The sequence below is a fragment of the Myodes glareolus genome, chromosome 5, assembly GCF_982192425.1.
Source record: "Myodes glareolus chromosome 5, mMyoGla1.1, whole genome shotgun sequence".
Classification (NCBI taxonomy): domain Eukaryota; kingdom Metazoa; phylum Chordata; class Mammalia; order Rodentia; family Cricetidae; genus Myodes; species Myodes glareolus.
The window spans coordinates 97,119,664-97,139,865 of NC_142030.1; the positions used below are offsets into that span (position 1 = coordinate 97,119,664).

At 43.7% G+C, this 20,202-nt stretch overlaps 1 protein-coding gene and 1 non-coding gene across 9 annotated transcripts in view; both read right to left on the minus strand.

Moving 5' to 3' along the window:
- Nucleotides 1-20,202, minus strand: part of Mgat5 (alpha-1,6-mannosylglycoprotein 6-beta-N-acetylglucosaminyltransferase) — a 295,197-nt gene that overhangs the window by 115,400 nt on the left and 159,595 nt on the right. For all 8 annotated transcript variants that reach the window (XM_087906586.1, XM_087906583.1, XM_087906581.1 and 5 more), the window contains 2 exons: nucleotides 19,682-19,758; nucleotides 18,455-18,544 (listed from right to left, as the gene is read on the minus strand). In XM_087906586.1, the coding sequence (XP_087762712.1) occupies nucleotides 18,455-18,544; nucleotides 19,682-19,758 (167 nt within the window). The remainder of the gene's footprint in view (nucleotides 1-18,454; nucleotides 18,545-19,681; nucleotides 19,759-20,202) is intronic.
- On the minus strand, nucleotides 9,648-9,756 carry LOC125406796 (small nucleolar RNA U6-53/MBII-28). Its single transcript, XR_007234016.1, has one exon. It is a non-coding gene; the product is annotated as a small nucleolar RNA U6-53/MBII-28 (small nucleolar RNA).

Genomic DNA, 20,202 nt, shown 5'->3' on the forward strand with positions numbered 1-20,202 from the left:
GAAGCAAGGAGCCTGCTGTCAGCACTAACAGTAGATGCCAGGGGGGTACAAACACAGTCTTTTGGGACTGGTCTCTCTGTGCGCCAATGTTCTTTTCTTTGGAAACAGCCTCAGTTTTGGTATATTTTCCTGTTAATGGAGAGTGTTTTGTTTTAGTGGATTACTGACACAGGATCCCATGCCACCTTTTCTAGGAGATAAACACGCACGATCAAAACCAACTACCGGGTACAGGAGCCCACACTCCCGCACTCTGGGGTGGTGGCAGCTTGATCTCTGTGAGTTCTGGGCCAGTCTGGCCAACATAGTGTGTTCTAGGCCAGCCAAAGCCTCACAATGTGACCTTGTTTCATAAATCAAAACAAAACAACAAACAACCCCCCCTCAAACCGAATCCCTAAGAAAAGACTCTTTATCTCTGTGTGTTTGGGGCTTGGAGTTTTCATTTTTTCCCCCTTTATTAACCTACAAATTATAATGGTTGTGTGTATGTGTGTGGTGTGTGTGTGTGTGTCATGTGTTTTATAGATAGGCCTCACATCCATTTATATCATCCTTCCTTGCCTACAGCATTCAGAGTGCCAGGCATTTCACAGAGAAGACCCGGCCCTACATTTACTGTGTGTTTTGTTCTGATAGACTTTACTTTTTAAAATGTAATACATTTTTATTTATTGAAATGAAAATATAATTACATCATTTATCTCCTGCCACCAGGTGTTTCCCACCTTGGGGGACTGCATCCTTGAACTGTGTGTGAGCCAAACAAGCCTTAGCTTGCTTTGGTAAGGTAGCTTGCTACAGCAGAGAAAAGTAACTGATACACATGGTAAGAAACAAACAATGGTTAACTATTAAAGGGTAGACAATATAATAGTATAGTACAATAAAAGTTATTTGGTGAATTGTTTGCTTCTAGAAACTTCCACTGAGCGGGGCGGAGGTGGCTCACATCTTTAATCGCAGCACTTGAGAGGCAGAGGCAGGAGGATATCTGTGAGTTTGAGGCCAGCCTGGTCTACAAGAACTAGTTTCAGGACAGGCTCCAAAGCTACACAGAGAAACCTTGTCTCGAAAAATTTTACAAAAACAATAAAATAAAATAAAATAGAAAGGAAGAGGGGGGGGGAAAGGAAGGAAGGAAGGAAGGAAGGAAGGAAGGAAGGAAGGAAGGAAGGAAGGAAGGAAGGAAGGAAGATCCACTGAACATAGCCAGGCCTTTGCTGACAGATTGTGGGTTAACTGAAGCAACACTGCAGATGGAAATGTGGTGAGGATGTGGTCTAAAGAGCACATGATTGCCTCTACCAGGGAAGGCAGGAACGCTCCAGACACAGAATGTGAATGCAGCTGGCTGTGTGTAGGAGCAAGCCAGGGGCTGGAGGGATTCTTCAGAGCCCTGCTCAGGACAGGACATAGAGAAGCCGCAGGAAGGCTTCCATATGCCTCAGAACCAACAGAGTCTAAGGAGCTAGTGACACAGAGGTTTTGCTTCTTTGCTTTACAAGACAGAGTTTCCCTGGCTGTCCTGAAACCCACGCTGTAGACCAGGCTGGTCTTGAACTCAGAGATCCACCTTCTTCTGCTTCCCCAGTGCTGGGATTAAATGAGTGTGCCACCCACCCATCCACAGCATGACACAGAGTTTTAAAACCCATCTCAGGTTTAAATTTAAATTGCCATTATCTAAAAAGAGTCACTTTTTATTACACAGGAGAGAGAGCAAATGAATTCTTCCACAGACGAGCATACAAGTAACACGGACACAAGCCTTCCTAAGAACTGGCTTCATCCAGCCTGAATCCATGTCTACAGCCAGTGCTATTCAACATCGGAGGCAGTCACATTCTGGAGACCAGGGACACCTGTTGTGGGATATTTGTACACTGTGGGAAGATGTACTGCTGTGATTGGTGTAATAAAAAGCTGAACAGCCAATAGCTGGGCAAGAGGGGGGGCAGGATTTCCTGGGAGAGAAAGGAAGAGGAGGAACCAAGGCTCAAGAGAACCAGGAAACAAAGAGGAAACAGGAGGAGCAAGATGGAAGAGATAACACCACGTGATACAACGTAGATTAATATAAATGGGTTAATTTAAGTGATATGAGCTAGTTAGAAATAAGCCTAAATTATAGGATGAGCTTTTATAATTAATAAGAAGTCTCCATGTCATTATTTGGGAGCTGGTTGGTGGGACAGAAAAGACTCCTTACAGACACTTCTGTTCTTTGCCGTTTAGCACATGACTGTGGCTCGATATCATCATAAGTGACCATGAGAATATTTCTATTATAATTGGCTCATTCAGTCTACTATCTTTTTGTTGTTTTGTTTTGTTTTGAGACAAGAGTTCTCTGTAACTTTGGTGCCTGTCCTAGAACTGGATTTTTTTTTTGCATTTCTGTTTCATCTGAACTTAGCTTTTACTACAATTGTTCAGAACATGATATGAATTTATTTCTTACTTTCCTTGATACTTTGTGTTGATTTACAGGAAGGAGATGGAGAGAATTCTGACTTTGTACTATCTTTTTCAAAATAGAAATTAGTTTTAAAAGTTTTAAAAATAAATTTGTGTTAAATATTTAACAATTCTGGGGTGAGCTAACTTGAATCATGTGGTCAGTCTCTAATTTATCCCTTTCCCCAAGGTCATTCCCACTCATCTCTCCACGCTATAGTAATTATGTATCTGATGCATGCCAGTCACTGCACTAAGGCTTGGGAAGAAAACTACACAAGAGCTCTAATCACAGACTCTGAGAGAGGCTATGAAAATTAAGTTGGGAGGAATGGGCTTTCTTTTGGAGATGGGAAACCTTGTGCCTATTGCTACTAGAGGTTCTTGGGAATGCAGGGTGAATTAGTGTACAGAGCAGGCAGAGAGGATGAGACTTGCGTGGAGCAGCAGGCAATGCAGAGGTGAAAGCAAAACTCTGGACACTTGATTCAAATCCAGCTTTCCTTCTTTCCAGATGCAAGAGCTTGGATGAACCTATGGAACCCCTCTATCTGAGCTCTCAGAGTAGTGCTTTTTCCTAACCCGATATACTATGTCTAAGACAAATACTACACAAGCCATGGTAAAAACATGGTCAAGAGTACACGGAGAGGTGGGTCAGCAGTTAAGAACATGAACTGATTTGAGTAGGGTCCAAGTTCAATTGCAGTCACCCTTATTGGATGACTTATTCTCCCCGGAAATCCCAGCTCCAGGACATCTAATGGCTCCTTCTCAGCTCCACAGACACTGTGTGTATTCACATACCCAACTCCCCACATAGATAATTTGAAAAAGAAACAAAATATGTCCTAAAAAGAGCATATACTTTTGAGAGGGTGGCTTATATGATGATTTTGGTTAGTTAACCTAACCATGTGCATTTCAGGGAAATTAATAGTAATAATAATCATAATAATAGCCTCATAAAGTTAATATGAAAATTAAATGAATTATTATATATAAAATTCTGAAAATAAAGTCTTGGTGGCAATATGATCCCTTGGACTATTCTAGGAACACAATAGGAGTAATATAAATATTTGTTAAAATAAGGAATTTTTGACACACATGATATATAGAAAACACAAAATATCTTAGCTATTATAAAGGAAGGGAAAATAAATGAGCTGGTTTGTGGAAAAATCCCTTTAGATAGCTTCACAGTCAGGCCATTTTTTAGAAGGAAAGAACAGATCTGAGGCTTAAAGAGAAAGGAAAAGATCTGAAATAGCATTGTTGAGTTAGTAATTAAAGAAAAAGAGGTGATTGAGTTTTGTTGCTCATATAAGGGTCAATATTAGAATGATTTAGGGAGGTACAAAACAGATTGATTGTCAAGTTATACCCACCTATACCAGTTGACCCATCTTTAAGCTCAAAAATTAGACTAATGATCTAGGGTATTTCTAGTAGAAAAAATATATATATACACACATATGTGTGTGTATGGGTATACATATATATGTGTGTGTGTGTGTGTGTGTGTGTGTGTGTGCATGGGGAAAGAACTGTCAAGAGTTGTTAAGGTAATGGACTACAAAGAATATGCTGAACAGGAAGGGAAACAGAATCAGTGAGTGGCAGGACAGAATTCTTGATGTCTCAGAAAAGCAACTGCAGAATCAGCAATCGAATGAGGAAGTGGGAGTAAGAAAACCCCTTAGAGAAGCGCTCAGTGGAAACAGCGTTCTTTTTCAGAAGGAAGCCTACATATCTCTTTGAGGCAGCTTAAAAGTTGAGTAGCAGAGCTAGCAGCTACCTAGGCCATAGCAGGCCTGAGAAAGCAAGCTCCATGGAAGTGGATGTGGATCCAGACCAGGGACATTTGTGGAGGCAGGACTGAGCCAGCAACCTGGGCCACAGCAGACCAGAGACAGCGAACTCTACAGGAGTAGATACAGGGGAGAAACCGCTGAGTGAGTGGGCAAGAGCCAGAGACCGCTGTGGTCCAGGTATGATTCTGGGACCTTCGAGGGACTAGACCTGAGTCAGAACCTCTGAGGAACTAGGCCTAAGCCAGGACATCTGCGGGTCTGGGTGTGAGTCTGGGACCTCTGAGGAAGTAGGCCTGAGCCAGAGACCTTTGCAGGACCAACCCCAAGCCAGGAACCTCTGCAGGAGTGGATACAGACCAGGGACAATTACAGAAACAGGTCTGAGCCCACAACCTAGGCCAAAGGAAGCCTGAGACAGCAAACTCCACAGGAACAGAGCAAATCCCGGGAATGATGAGCAATCTCCAGGACCACAGAGTGAGCAATGGGGTAACTAAAACTCCGGCACTGACTGTACCACAAGGAACAACCATCTGAGCCTCGGATTCACTGGTACCTAGAAGATTAATCACCAGAATCACAGACAGCCCCAACCACACCAATCAGAGGAAAAGATGAGTAGACAAGGTAAGAACACACACAACACCACAAAGAGCAACACGACACCAGTAAAACCTAAAGATCCTACAACAGCAAGACTTGAACAACCAAATATAGATGAAGCAGAAGAAAATGACTTAAAAAATAACTTCAGGAGAATGTTTAAAACTCTTAAAGAGAAAATGAGAAATCCCCTCAAAGAAATGGAGGAAAGACAAACAAAAATTGGAAGGCATCGACAAATCCCTTAAAGAAAACCAAGAAAAAGCAATCAAACATATGAAACAAACTATTCAAGACTTGAAAACTGAAATAGAGACAATAAAGAACAAAAGCTGAGGTGATTATAGGAACAGAAATCATGAGAAAACAATCAGGAACCACAAACGCAGGCATAAACAGCAGAATACAAAAGATGAAAGAGATAATTGCTGAAGATACAATAGACAAAATAGATTCATCAGTCAAAGAAAACATGAATTCTAACAAAAGCTTAATACAAAATATACAGGAAATATGGGATACCATAAAAAGACCAAACCTGTGGATAATAGGTATAGAAGAAGGAGAAGTTGTTCAACTCAAAAGCACGGAAAATATATTTAACAAAATAGTAGAAGAAAATTTTCCCACCTAAAGAAAGATATTCCTATGAAGATACAAGAAGCTTACTGAACACCAAATAGACAGGGTAAAAAAAAAGTTCCCTAGCCACATAATAATCAAAACACTAAACATACAGAATGAAGAAAAAATTTTAAGAGCTCCAAAGGAAAAAGGCCAAGTAACATATAAAGGCAGACCTATCAGAATTACACCTGACTTCTCATTGGAGACAATGAAAGTCAGAAGGTTGTGGTCAAGCATAATGCATAATTAAGAGACCACGGATGACAGCCCAGACTACTATACCCAGCAAAACTTTCAGTCACCATAGAAATACAAAACATGATATTCCATGAAAAAACAAGATTTAACCAATGCCTAGCTACAAACCCAGTCCTACATAAAGTACTACAAAGAAAACTCCAACCCCAGAAAATTGGCTACATCAACAAAAACACAGACAATTGATGATCTCATAGCAGCAAATCCCAAAGAAGGGAAAAATACACAAATTAACATCACCAAAAATGAAAAGTAAATTAACAGGAGATAGCAATCATTGGTCATTAATATCCCTTAATATAAATGGGCTCAACTCATCTATAAAAAGACACAGGCTAACAGAATGGATACAAAAACAGAATCCATCCTTCTGCTGCATACAAAAAACACACCTCAACCTCAAAGACAGACATGGCCTCAGAGTAAGGGGTTGGGGAAAAAAAATTCCAATCAAATGGACGTAAGAAACAAGCTGCTGTAGCTATCCTAATATCTAACAAAATAGACTTCAAACTAAAATCAATCAAAAGAGATAAAGAATGACATTTCATATTAGTCACAAGAAAAATCCATCAAGAGGAAATTTCAATATTGAACATCTATGCCCCAAATACAAGGGCACCCTCACATGTCAAAGAAACACTTCTAAAGCTTAAATCATACATTAAACCCCACACACTAATAGTGGGAGACTTCAACACTTCACTCTCACCACGGGACAGGTCAGTCAGACAAAAAATTAACAGAGAAATAAGGGAACTAACAGATGTTATGATTCAAATGGACTTAGTAGACATCTATGGATGTCCATCCAAACATAAAAGAATATGCCTTCTTCTCAGCACCTCATGGAACCTTCTCAAAAATTGACCACATACTTGGTAACCAAAAAAATCTCAACAAATATAAAAAAAATGGAATAAACACACGGATTTTATCAGATTATCATGGCTTAAAACTAGAATACAACAACAATATTAATTCCAGAAGAGCCACAAACACATGAAAATTAAACAATGCTCACCTGAATCATCAATGGGTTAAGGAAGAAATAAAGAGAGAGATTAAAGACTTCCTAAAATTTGATGAAAATGACCACACCACATACCCACATTTATGGGACACAATGAAAGCGGTGCTAAGAGGAAAGTTCATAGCACTTAAGGCCTATATAAAAAAGGTGGAAAAACCCCACACCAGTGAATTAACAGAACATTTGAAAACTTTAGAACAAAAAGAAGCAAACTCACCCAAGAGACAAAAACAGCAGACAATAATCAAATTGAGAGCTGAAATCAACAAAATAAAAACACAGAAAACAATAAAAAGAATCAATGAAACAAAAAGTTGTTTGGTTCTTCAAGAAAATCAACAAAATAGACAAATCTTTATCCAAACTAACCAAAAGGCAGAGAGAGAATATCCAAATTAACAAAATCAGAAATGAAAAGAGGGACATAACAACAGACACAGAGGAAATCCAGAGAATCATCAGGTCATATTTTGAAAATCTATACTCCACAAAATAGGAAAACTTAAAGGAAATGGACAACTTTCTGGATAAATATCACTTACCAAAATTAAATCAAGATCAGAAAATCAAATTAAACAGACCTATAACTACTGAAGAAATAGAAACAGACATCTAAATTCCCCCAACCAAAAAAAGCCCAGGATCAGATGGTTTCAGCTCAGAATTCTACAAGATTTTCAAAGAAGAACTAATACTAATACTCCTCAAATTGTTCCATACCATAGAAACAGAAGGAACATTGCCAAACTCTTTTTATGAGTTTACAATTACCCTGATACTTAAACCATATAAAAAACATTACTAAGAAAGAGAATTACAGACCAATCTCACTCATGAACATTGATGCAAAAATACTAAATAAAATACTGGCAAATCGAATCCAAAAACACATCAGAACCATCATCCACCATGATCAAGTCGGCATCAAATGAATTAAAGACTTCAACATAAAGCCAGCCACAGTGAACCTCACAGAAGAGAAAGTGGAAAGTACACTTGAAAGCATTGGCACAGGAGACCACTTCCTAAATAGAACCCCAGCAGCACAGACACTGAGAGAAATAATTAATAAATGGGACCTCCTGAAACTGAAAAGTTTCTGTAAAGAAAAGGACACAGTCAACAAGACCAGATAAGGAAAATGTGGTACATTTACACAATAGAATACTACACAGCAGAAAAAAATAACAACATCTTGAATTTTGCAAGAAAATGGATGGAGCTAGAAAACATTATTTTGAGTGAGGTAAACTAGACACAGAAAGACAATTATCACATGTACTCACTCATAGGTAGTTTTTAAACATAAAGCAAAGAAAACCAGCTCACAAATCATAATCCCAGAGAACCTAGAAATAATGAGGACCCTAAGATACATGGATCTAATCTACATGAGAAGTAGAAAAAGACAAGATCTCCTGAGTCAATTGGGAGCATGGGGACCTTGGGAGAGGGTTGAAGGGAAGAGGAGAGGCAGGGAACGGAGCAGAGAAAAACGTAGCGCTCAATAAAAATCAATAAAAATTAATAGGGTACATCCTAGTATTCAAAAATACACTATGAACAGAATCACTCATTCAATAAATGTATGCATCAGGCTTCCAAGTTTTTGCTAGCAAAACAGTTCCGGATACTGTAACAGTGATAAAATGGTGCACAGCCAGAAAATATATATCATATTTACTCAACCCATGACTTCTTAATGATCACAATCAAAAGACATAAGCATGCAAGCCAGCCACAAAAGATCTTTTTTTTTTAAATATATAAAGTACAAGATACCTGTGGAAGCCAACTTGGAAGGAAAGGTTTTTCTGGAGCTAGTGAGGATGGTTTAGTAGTACATGGTGCTTGGGATTCAATTCCCAGGTCCCTCGAGTTGAAAGCAGAGAACTGATCCCTGAGGCTGACCCCTGACCACACATGTGTGCCATGCTATGCCCATGCTCCCACATATAATTAAATAATGAATGCAATAAAAATATTTAAAGGCTTTCTATTAGGAACACTTTGGGTGACTGGATAGGCAATGAAAGCAACATCACCTCAATGGGCATTCCCTGTGGATTATAAAAAGAAACAAAAGGAGGCCAGTACTGCTCCTAGGTATGTTGAAGAGGGTTTATTGTAGACAGGAGAAAGAGTATCACCAGAGGCAAAGACATTCTTGGAAAGTCCAGAGTGGACATGACCAACAGACTGCGCCACACCCTGTGCAGAGGGGGAGAGTCAGAAAACCAAAAGACCAAGAGGCCAAGAGGGCAAAAGGGCAAAAAAAAAGGTAAAAGGACCAGAGTAGTCGAAATGGCTGGATTACAAAGGGAAGAGCAGCTGGGGGGAGGGAAAGTCTAGACTGTTAGGGGAGGAGGCAGGGTATGCCCCCCAGAAGGATCCTGTTAATAGTTAGGGACTGAGGGCTGCAGGGAGAGCCTGTCAGCCAGCGTTAATGATACCTCAGACATTTGTCCTGGCTTTGAGACCTAATATCAGTGAATGAAGAAGCACACCTAGGCACAGGGGTACTGTCCCAGCATGCCTGAGACCCCAGCTCGTGGAGGAAGGGAAAGGAGGAGGGTGGGAAGAGAAAAGGCAGCCTGAAGGAGAGAGGGGAGGGAAGGAGGAATCAGGGAAGCCACCACCTAGTGTAGAGGCTCCTGGAAAAAGCATGAACCACCATCCGTTTCAAAGAGACTCACAGCCTTACTCTATCAGACCCGGGACAAACAACCACCAGGAAACACAATAGAGGGCCAGGATACAGTGTCACAGGGAGAATCCCCGAAAGCCAGCCAGCACAGGACACACTGACACTAAGCCAAGCTGGCAGTGTTTGGGTTTGTTTCCATACCGTCCCTCAGGTCTCCACGTGAGAAGTCTTGTTGAACTCACTGGCACCCAAACCAGGTAGGAACAGCCTGGCTGGTGACTCAGTATTAGCATGGCAACTCATCATCGGGACAGAGGAATCGCAAGGGGAGCTGGGGCTCAGTTAGGGTGCTTGCCTAGGATTCATGAAGCTTTGGGTTCTACTGCAGCACCACAGAAATGGACATGGTACGACACATTTGAAATCCCAGCACTTGGGAAGTTCCAGGCTATCCTCAGTTATATGAAGAAATTGAAATTGAAGCTAGTCTGGCCATATAAGAGCCTTCTCAAAACAAAACAAACAAAAATACAACAACAAACAAAAAACAACAAAAACAAAACAAATAAACAGACAAATCTATCAAATGTATTTTGAACACATACCAGAAACACTGAAAGTATGTAAAATTCAGTTGGAAGATGGCTCAGTGGGTAAAGAACAAGTGTGAAGGTTAGATATCTATAATCCCAGACTTCCATGGCAAGATGGGAGACAGAAACCAGAAAATTTGCAGTCAGAGGATCTATGAACTTTGTTCTATACAGCAGGAAGGTAAGAGACTCTGTATCAGGTTCGAAGAGCAGGACAGCCACCGGAAGCTGTCCTCTGGCCACTGTATATATTCTGTAGGACATACATACGCACATAAACACACAAACACACACGTACACACATACACGTACACAGAGACACACACGTACACACATACACGTACACACAGACACACACATGTGCATGCACATCCTCTAGTGCCTGTACACGTATACACAGATTAAACACAGATGTGTATAAAGAACAGAGAGGAGTTGACTGTATTGGAGCCCCACAAACCACGTGTGTTCCAGAGAGTATAGATGTAGTAGTTGGGGGTTTGGCAACTCTTATTCTTTCCCCAAGTTTTGCAAGGTGGAGACCAGAAGAAGTTCATTACAAATGCCATAGCATCTGAAACAACTAAGAAATGTCCTTAAGACTAATTCTGGGAGGGAAGTGGCGGCGAAGGAGCAGAGACATCAGCCAGCTAAATACAGCTCTTCGAAGTCGGGGTGGTTTGAAGAATCCTTTTTGCAAAGGGCATCTTAACACCCAGGCAGCAAGAGCAATGAATACACGCAGATGAAAAGATAGAGATAAAGTCTGGGTGCAGAAAATGGGAAGAACTCAACCATAAATCTCAGCCAACTGCCTTAGCTGCCAGGAAATCTTATCTTGTGGAGAGAGAATTTCCGACTTCACGCAGCTGAACATGTTCAAGACACATTTTGGTCTACTCGGGCAACAGCCTCGAGGTATCTCGAAAGCACATCCTGACCCGTACCCACGTGTCAGCTCGGCTGCTGTGCTGTTTTCCTCCTGCAGCCTGAACAGTCAATTCTCCAAGGCTGCCCACTTTGACAGATTAGTCTCTGTAACACCATTTCCAAGTTATCTTTCGCAGCCCACACAGGCTATAAATCCAGATCGTTGTGCCGGTTATTAGGATTTCATTTCATGCTTGCATTCACAGGCATTTAAGCTCCCAACCTTTCCTGTTGGGCATTAATCTTGGCAGTAATCAAGGGATTAAGTACGCTGAATTTAAACTCAAGGTTAATAGCACGCTCAACCAATATTGGTTTTACATATTGCCAAGGGAAAACAGAAAGGCAGACACCTTTATGTCCATTGTTCATGAAGAGAAGAAACAGATTGATGGGTAAGGCATGAAATTGCTTCTTTTGTTCCATTAGGAAGGTCTCTCTCTCTCTCTCTCTCTCTCTCTCTCTCTCTCTCTCTCCCGCTTCCTCCTTCCCTCCCTCTCTCCCTCCCCTTCCCACCTCCTCCCCACAACTGTCCAAACTGACATTTGGAGTAGTAGTTTGTAAACATCTTAAGATCCAGCAATAAATCACTGGGCAATTCGATTATCTCAAACTAAATGTACTTGCAACAGCTACAGAAATGCTTCAAAAACTAGTATCGACAAAAGGCTGAGACAGCTTGGCTGGTAGAATGCTTACCACTCAAGCATGAGGCCCTGACTTCCATTCCCCAGAGCCCATGTTACAAAGCTGGGCATGATGGTGTGCATTTGCAGTTCCAGTGCTGGGGAGATGGAGAGTCAGGCCGCACTGGCTGGCCAGCCCAGACTGCTTGATGAACTCCAGGCAAGTGAGGGATTATGTCTGAGGAAAACAAGGGGTATGTGTGGAGGGCTCAGTGAATAAAAGGCTTAAATGATCAGTTTAAACCTTCTGGCCTCATGAAAGCCAGGCAGGCACAGCAGTCACCTGCAATCTCAATACTTGGGAGGCAGAGACAGGAGATCTTCAGGGCAAACTAGGTGGGCAGACTAGCTGGAATCGGCAGCTTCAGATCCTACCTCAGTAAAACAGAGAGACTGAAGAGGATACCTGACATCAACTTTGGGTCTCCACATACAAATGCATACATGTGTGCTAATATACATGTGACTATACATACAAATGGGGAAATCAAAAGCAATCAAGCAACCACAAAGTGCACAGTACCTGAAGAACTACATCCGACGTTGACTTCTGCCTCTGCATGCACACTTGCGCGTGTATATATACACACACACACACACACACACACACACACAGAGAGAGAGAGAGAGAGAGAGAGAGAGAAACCCTCGAACCAATGAGTCAAGAGATCTAGAAAAATGAGTTGCTTTCTAGGTTTGGAACAATGACATAAGCAGAAAAAGATGTGTGGGTGTCAAATACATGAACATCATCCATCAATGTACTGTTGATGGGGGCAAAGAAACTTGTTCCAAGTTTTATAAAAGCCACTAGCAACAAAAGATGCAGATGGCTGAATTGAATTAATAAGCCCCAAACAAGGACAGTTGCAGTAATTACTGCATATATATGGTCTTGTCTCTATAATGGGGAGAGTTACACAGCTCAAAGAAACTGGTCTACAAAGTGACCTGCCTGATGCTGAAAGCCGTGGCTGCATGACAAGCTGCCTCATTCAGAGTCTTAGCAGAGTGAGCGACACCTGGCCTTCACCAGCTATGACCTCATGGAAGCCTGGTGGGATTCCATCTGCTTGGATGGTAGGCCTCAAAATTATGGCGTGTTGGGAAATAAGCAATCAGCTAATTAGGGTTGTACGCCCAACATGAGCGGGTTTCAGCACAGAAAGAACACAGACGCAGTGGCTAGTAGCGACTTGGCTGAATTCTCATTCCTTCAAAATGAGGGACTGCAAGGAGCAATGTGTGTGAAATTCTGAAGCCAGGAGACCCACCTAACTCATGCAGTGCAGCCTAACTCACTATGGCCTGGCTGTCTATCCCCTTTGGCTGTGCCAGCAGTTTCAGTGTGGCTGGGCATCTATAGCATCCAGCATTAAGTTATGCTTCAGTCTTCTTATAACTGTCAGGGAGGGGGCAAAAGAGCCACAAAGACAAACCTATGTGTGACTCTTCACTACCTGATACAGAGACAATGGATCCCAAGAAGCTGCAATTTCCCTCAATGAGTCTCAAGCTCGAAGGAAAGGCTGGTGCCTGGTGCCAGTAGTGTACAGGGGAGGGATTTATTTCTTGAAAAGAGATTTCACACAGTTCTGACAACTTGTAAGACCATCTTGCAGGAGAGACCAGAGCTGAGAAAATGGTGATGGGCAGGGCCACACCTTGCCCAGAACTGCTTAGCTATGCATTTCTTTTGCCACCTGTTTAAACCTCACGTCAGGACCCTGAAGATGGACTTAGGGGGGTATCACTGGACCTCTTTATTTGTCCCTCTCTTCAATATCGCCACTTTGGATAATCTTCCTCGGCTTTCACTACTACTTCTCCCTAATAGGCATACTGGAGACAAGTGACTAAGCCTAGCTTACCAGGACTGCCAGGGTCCAGGCTTGACCCTAACAACTCCAGGAATGTTCTGGCTGTCTCACAAGCCCGTCCCTAAAGAGGGGAGTCCTGGACTGTTGTTGAGGCATGGCTGTCACCAGCGCGGTGTCAGTCAGGTAACAAGCAGCAGAGAGTAGCTATAGGAGCACATAGAGAAGGCAGTACTTTTGGGGATTGATTTAAAAAGAATTTGTAGATGACAAGGTGGTTAAGGACCCAGGAGGACATAGGTCTGGAGGCAACTACCACTATTATCTTGATAAATGGACATATCACACTGCCTTCTAAATAATTACATTTCTACTACATCTCATATTTGGTCAGAGAAGTGTCTTTTCTGGGTGTGTAGCCATGCAGACTCTGAACTGGCCAAAGTGTTAGGCGTAGTGGTTATGGAGTGCTCCCATCCCTAAGTCGACATCTATAGGAAGCCCTCCCTCTAATGACGGACATCATCTAATGAGGGCTCAGCGGACATTGGGGGAGACCAGGAGGGATGGAGAGCCCGTCAGAGCCAGTGGACAGGGAGGAGAGCTGTGAAACACATGTATGACATGTGTCTGTATGACATGGCTGCTGTTCTCAGGAGCTCACTGCAGCTATGGTTCCCTGGACAAGTCCTGCCCAAGGTCAAGTCATTCAGCGCTCCAGCAGGCAGCACCAATTAGCTTCGGTGGGTTACTAAATACTAAATAAAGCAAAAGGAGAGGACATGAAGGTGGAATGGTTGTGTGTAGGGGGTGTGGATTGAAGTGGAGGGAAGATGGGATTAGTATGTAAACGTATCATATGTATAAGCACAGTAAACTGTCAGGTGCTTCAGAGGAGCAAGTGGGTTAGAGCGAAGGCTGCAGTTCCATCACTCAGCTCAAGAGGGCGTACTATATTGATGGTGGAGGGGAATAAAGAGAGGCACTTCCTGAACCTAAAGATTTCCATCCATGCCAAGTGACATTTACTTTAGGTCTTCTTGGTATCTGCCTCTGTTCTAATACCAAACCCAGAAATGAGTTCAACTCTTTCAATAAAGACTGGAAATGCAATCGACATCGCCCACATATGTGTTGATTGAGTTTACAGAACAAGTCAAACAAAGATGCTTTTCTCATTTTGCCAACTGCAAGAGAAACCTGGTGTGTGATATCGAAGTAACAGGTGTCAGAGTTCAACAAAATAGAAAGTTATAAGACAGCCAGAAAGGATGAGCAAAAAAATCGAGACTAACAAACAGGCCCACATAGCTGCATTGTTTCCCCCCATTTTATTTTTTCTTTGTGTGTGTGTGTGCATGTGTGTAAGAGAGAAAGGGGGGAGGAGAGGGAGAGAGAGAGAGAGAGAGAGAGAGAGATCTATATGCAGGTACCCACAGAGGACAGAAGGTATGGGATGCTCTGATGCTAGAGTTAAAGGCTACCATTATGGGTGCTGGCAACCAAACTCAGGTCCTCTCCAAGAGCAGCAAGCATTTGTAACTGCTAAGCCATCTCTCCAGACCCTTGTCCCAGATTTTAATATTGCCACAAGGTTAAGAAACTGGCTTTGAGAACTGTCTCAATTAATTCCTCACAACTGGCTTTGTGTACCAACTCAACACAAATGCAAACCAGCATCCCACTGGGAGACCAGCAGTCAAGAACAAGTGTGTTTGTTACACACATGCAAAGAACATAAGGTAATATGTATTTCTTAACTTTCCTCGGACATTCCACAATGCACATGTGGTGTGGGAGGTCCTTCTGTCTATGTGTTACTTTCATTGGTTAATGAATAAAGAAACCGCCTTGGCCTGTTGATAGGGCAGAGCTTGCGTAGGCGGGGAAAACTAAATGGCGTGCTGGGATGAAGAAGGGCAGAGTCAGAGACACCATGGGTCCACCTGAGACAGATGCTGAGAGTTTTACCCAGTAAGCCACTGCCACGTGGCGATACACAGATAAATAGAAATGGATTAAATTAAGATGTAAGAGTTAGCCAATAAGAAGCTAGAGCTAATGGGTCAAGCAGTGATTTAATGAAAACAGTTTCTGTGTGGTTATTTTGAATCTAAGCAAGCCGGGTGGACAAAAACCCAACAGGCAGCCTCCATGCAACTCACATGCTTCTCTAAGTACCACATTACACACCACACACATATATAATCCTTATCAGTTAGAAAGGAAGACACAGGGCTGGGGAGATGGTTCAGTTGGTAACGTGTTTGCCACATAAGGTTGTGGAGATGAGTTCTAATCCACAGCACATTAAAAAAAACAACAACAACAAACAAAAACCTGGAAGTAGTGGTACACACCTGTAATCTCAGTGCTGAGGAGACAGAAACGGGAGGATGCCTGGGGTTGGCTCACTGACCAGAAAGTCTAGCCTAATTGTTGAGTTGCAGATTTAGTGAGACCCTGCCTAAAAAGTAAGGTAGATGACCACAGAGGAAGACACACGGCCTTCAAATGCACACTGCTCCCCAAGCAAAACAAAACAAAAAACAACCAACCAACCAGATACCAAGGGCAGAATTCAGTGTTTTCATGACTAGAAGTCATACCAGATGATTTATCATAAACCAAATTAGACTGGCGATTTGATTCTAACCCTAAAACACAACAGCAAGCCCATCCAGAATGTCCTCAAATAAAAATAACATCAGAACGCATAAACACATCACTTATGTTTACTGACTGTCTTCTGCCTGCTAGGCTCTCTCTAAGGACATTCTGATATAAACCTGGGCATTCCTATTCCACCCCGATGGTAAGTAGAGGTCTTGAAACACAAACAAAAGTCCAGATGCAAGGACTTGAGGAAACAAGTTTAGGTTGTGTCACAGATATTAAGAAGTGGCTGAAGAGCTAGCGTGATTGATGTTCCTGGGTAGTGACCTTTCGGGAATGGCCATCCCTCCTGCGGCTGTCACTAGGCATGTGGAACAATAGAACGGGCCCTAGCAAGAGGCTGATTGTGACAAAGAGTACACATCCTTTGCTTTGCTCACTGACAAAAGCAACTTCAAGAGAGGGAGGGTTGCTTTTGGCTCAACGTCTGGGGACACAGTGCACCACGGTGGAGAATGCACAGTGGTCGATGTGACGTGGCACCAACAGCCAGGAAGCAGAGAGACATGAACGATGGTGCCCAGTGTGCTTTCTTCTGTTTACTCGGTCTGGGACACCAGCCCTCGGGACCACATCTAAGTTAGCTCTTCCCTCCTCAGTCCATTCAACAAACCTCCCTACAGACTCATCCAGTGGCTCCTCTCCTAGGTGACCCTAGAGCCCGTCCAGCTGACCATCACCGTTAACTACCACAAGGCTCCCAGCCGTCCCTGGAGAGGAGCTGTATCTTCTCCTCTGTGGCTAATTACACCCCTCCTCTCTTCCTCTCCATCTGACTCTCTCTTTTCTTCTTCCCATTAAACTCTTAAGATAAAGAATGCCTGGCACAGTGACAAGAAAATGAGCTCTCGCCGCTGCTGACGAGACAGTGACTACCATGGAGGTCGGATGCACTCACCGAACTGAATCAGCTAGAAAGGAAGAAAGAGACCAATCTTACGTTTTAGGCTGCTGATGTCTGCACACGCCTCAGGAAGAGAATAAGTACAGGCCTATGAGAGCAAGGTCTCTGTACAGACCAGTGTGGCGGCTTGCCCCTTGGAACCTCCTCCCCAGATCACTACTTTCCTCTAAGGGATTTATCCTTCCTCCACTGGGAGTGCTGTTAGGGTAGCAGTTTGAAAGGGAAGGAACCTATGGCGAGCCATTCATTCCTGTGTCTTTTAGTTCACTGTACTACCCCCCTCCCGCCCCCCAGGAGCTGGAGAAGAGGCTGGGAAACCCAAGTAGAATCTGACATCTTTCATGTCCTCAGCCCTCCCCAGCGTGCAAACTGGAAATGAGCCATGCTTGTCAATCATGGCCCACGTCTGAACTCCGGCTTCTTCCATCCCAGGAAGGGGATTTGCAAAGGAAACTTTTCAAAATGAACCTGAAGAGTCTTTCTCTTGGGGCAGGAGAGGTGCTTCTGATTGAGCTCTCACTAGGGCGAAGGTTACCCACAGCCTCACTCTCCTCGCAGGAGGAAAGAAAAAGGCTGCAAAGCCAAGGAATCCGAAACAGGCTCAAACAAATGCTGTAAAATCACTATCACAGAACTCACAAGGAACAGCCCAGCTAGACTGTGCTTCTAATTTCTAGAAGGCATTTTAGTATCATTAGTACTGGGGCTCCCCTGATGTCTGGGGGTTGTTGAAAAGGTCTATAGCGTGCCGCGCTGGTAGGCCCACACGCCCAGCATCTTCATGGCCTTGGGAGCAAAGGCCAGTGCTGAAGGACGGGAGGGCTGTGACTTTGATAGAATGAAGAAGGTAAGTGCATTAACTACTTTTCTTTGTAACAAATATCTTGTAAAAACAACTTACTGGGTTTGAAGGTCTGCTTTCTCAGTCTGGGTCCACTACTTGGTGCATCTAAAGATGTCTGATGATTGTGCCCAAAGGCCAGGCTGGCAAGACGGCTTGGGGTAAAGTTGCCTGCCACCAAGCCTAATGACTGAGTCCTTAGGACCCACATGGGGAAAAAGAGAACCCCGTAAGTTGTTCTTTGTCCCCAACTTGTGCCATGGCACACAAGTGTGAGCACAGAGAAACTAAATAAATGTCAAAAAAAAAAAAAAAGGACAAAGGAGAACAAAATAAACAGAGCGACATTCTGTGTATTTTACTGGAATAGGAAAGCTGAAACAAACAAAGCCAACAGCTAATCTAGGCTGTTCTACCTTTAAGAGAACAAAGATGTTCATGAGGGGGTGGGGAGGATAATGAAGGCAAACACAGGTCCTTCTGATCTTTCTCAGCTTTTCCAACTCCAGGCCCAGTGATGGAAGAGCCCCATGCAGCGGTGCACATCCTCAGAAAGACTCACCTCACTGAGGTAAATAAAAAAGGAACAGGAGGTCCCATCCACTCCGTAGTCTGCGTAGCAGGGATCCGAGCGCCACATGTCTTTCATCCACTGAAAGGAGAGGAGAGGATATGGCTGAGGAGGCCGTGAAGGAGGGGGTGAGGGCGTGAGGGGTGAGGGCGTGAGGGGTGAGGGCGTGAGGGGTGAGGGCGTGAGGGGTGAGGGCGTGAGGGGTGAGGGCGTGAGGGGTGAAGGCATGGTGGGGTTGGCGGCTCAGGCAGTGGTCCACAGGTAGAGCAAAGCCAAAAGTCCCTCCGCCGAGGGCCAGATGACCAGATGCTCAGCTCCTAGAGAATCGGAGTAGATGCTTGCCCCAGCAGAGGAGCTCTGTGTACATAGAGCAGAGGAGGCGAAGGGCGGGAGCGTGTTAGCAGGACCACAGGGGCCCTTCCACGGCACCCTCGGGAGGTGCCATCGCCACAGCAAAGGGCCTGCAAGGCAGAGTGCAGGCCAAGGACCACAGCAGTGTTGATGGACACTGATAGCCGTCCCCAAAGGACACCAGGGAATGTTCCCAGAATCTTTGCGCCATTTTCAATGAGTACTTGAATGACAACCTTTCTCTGAATGATCTCCTGGAGCAGGTCAAACAAATATGGTTTTTTTCCAAGAAAAAATAATATAAGGCAAGACAAAAAAAAAGTTCAGGAGTCCAGGTGTGCGCTGTAACAGCAGCTCAGGGAACAACCAGGTCAGGTGGATGGTGACTGAGGAATGACACACAGAGCTGTCCTCTAGCCTCCATATGTACATGTCCATACATGTTGACCTGTACAGCTCACAAAGGCTGTTGCTCAGTAGGAAGTGTTTCCCAGCATTTGAGAGATCTTGGGCTTGACCTCAGAATTAAGAATGGCCAAGAATCTCTGGGCACTCATTTGCATAAGCAAATATCACATTTACACTGCAATCTGGACAGGGAACAGGCCTCTGGGGATCAGGGAGAGGGAAGGAGTGAAGGGCTGGACGAGACAGAGTGGACACCTGAAGTGGTTCAGGTTCTCAGCGTGACCCCGGAGAGCCTCTGCTGACCCACTCCGTGGGAGGGGCAGAGCAGAGAAGGGCCAACCCCTGCAGTATGGAAACCCCTGGAAAGGATCTGCTCCAAGGCTCACTTGTCCACTTGAATCTTTAGAAAGGGAGAAAGGTGGAGATTGATGGGATGAATAGGCATAGCCCCTACCTTACCTTAATTTTCCCCTCGCAGTGGGGATAGCCATCCATAGGAGGCAATACACATTTTTCTTGAACTCCATTAATGATATCTGTAAAGAATAAGAAAGGAAAGGAACCATGAGATCCACACTACAGATGACCAACATCACAGTCTGCATAGGCTGCGAGAGAAACTGAAATAGAGAGGTCTACAGGGAGCAAGGTTCGGATCCAGGGCGCCTGTCCAGCCCCAGACATGACTGCAGCCATAACAGGATGCTGCCGCTGGCAGGCAGGGACATGCCATCAAGAAGGCTCTGCGGGTTCTTAACAGTCTCTAAAAGAAAGGTATGTCAACATCTATGAGCTTCATTTTCTCTTTTTCCCCTTAGCCCAGTGTGTGCCTTCATGTGCATGAGGGCATACACGTGCACGTATGTGAGTCCAGCCAATAATCTCAGGTGGCATTCCTCAGGAATATAACGTTCTGCAGTTTTTGCTTTATTGTTTTGATATATGGTCGCTCACTGACTTTGGAACTCACCACATAGGCT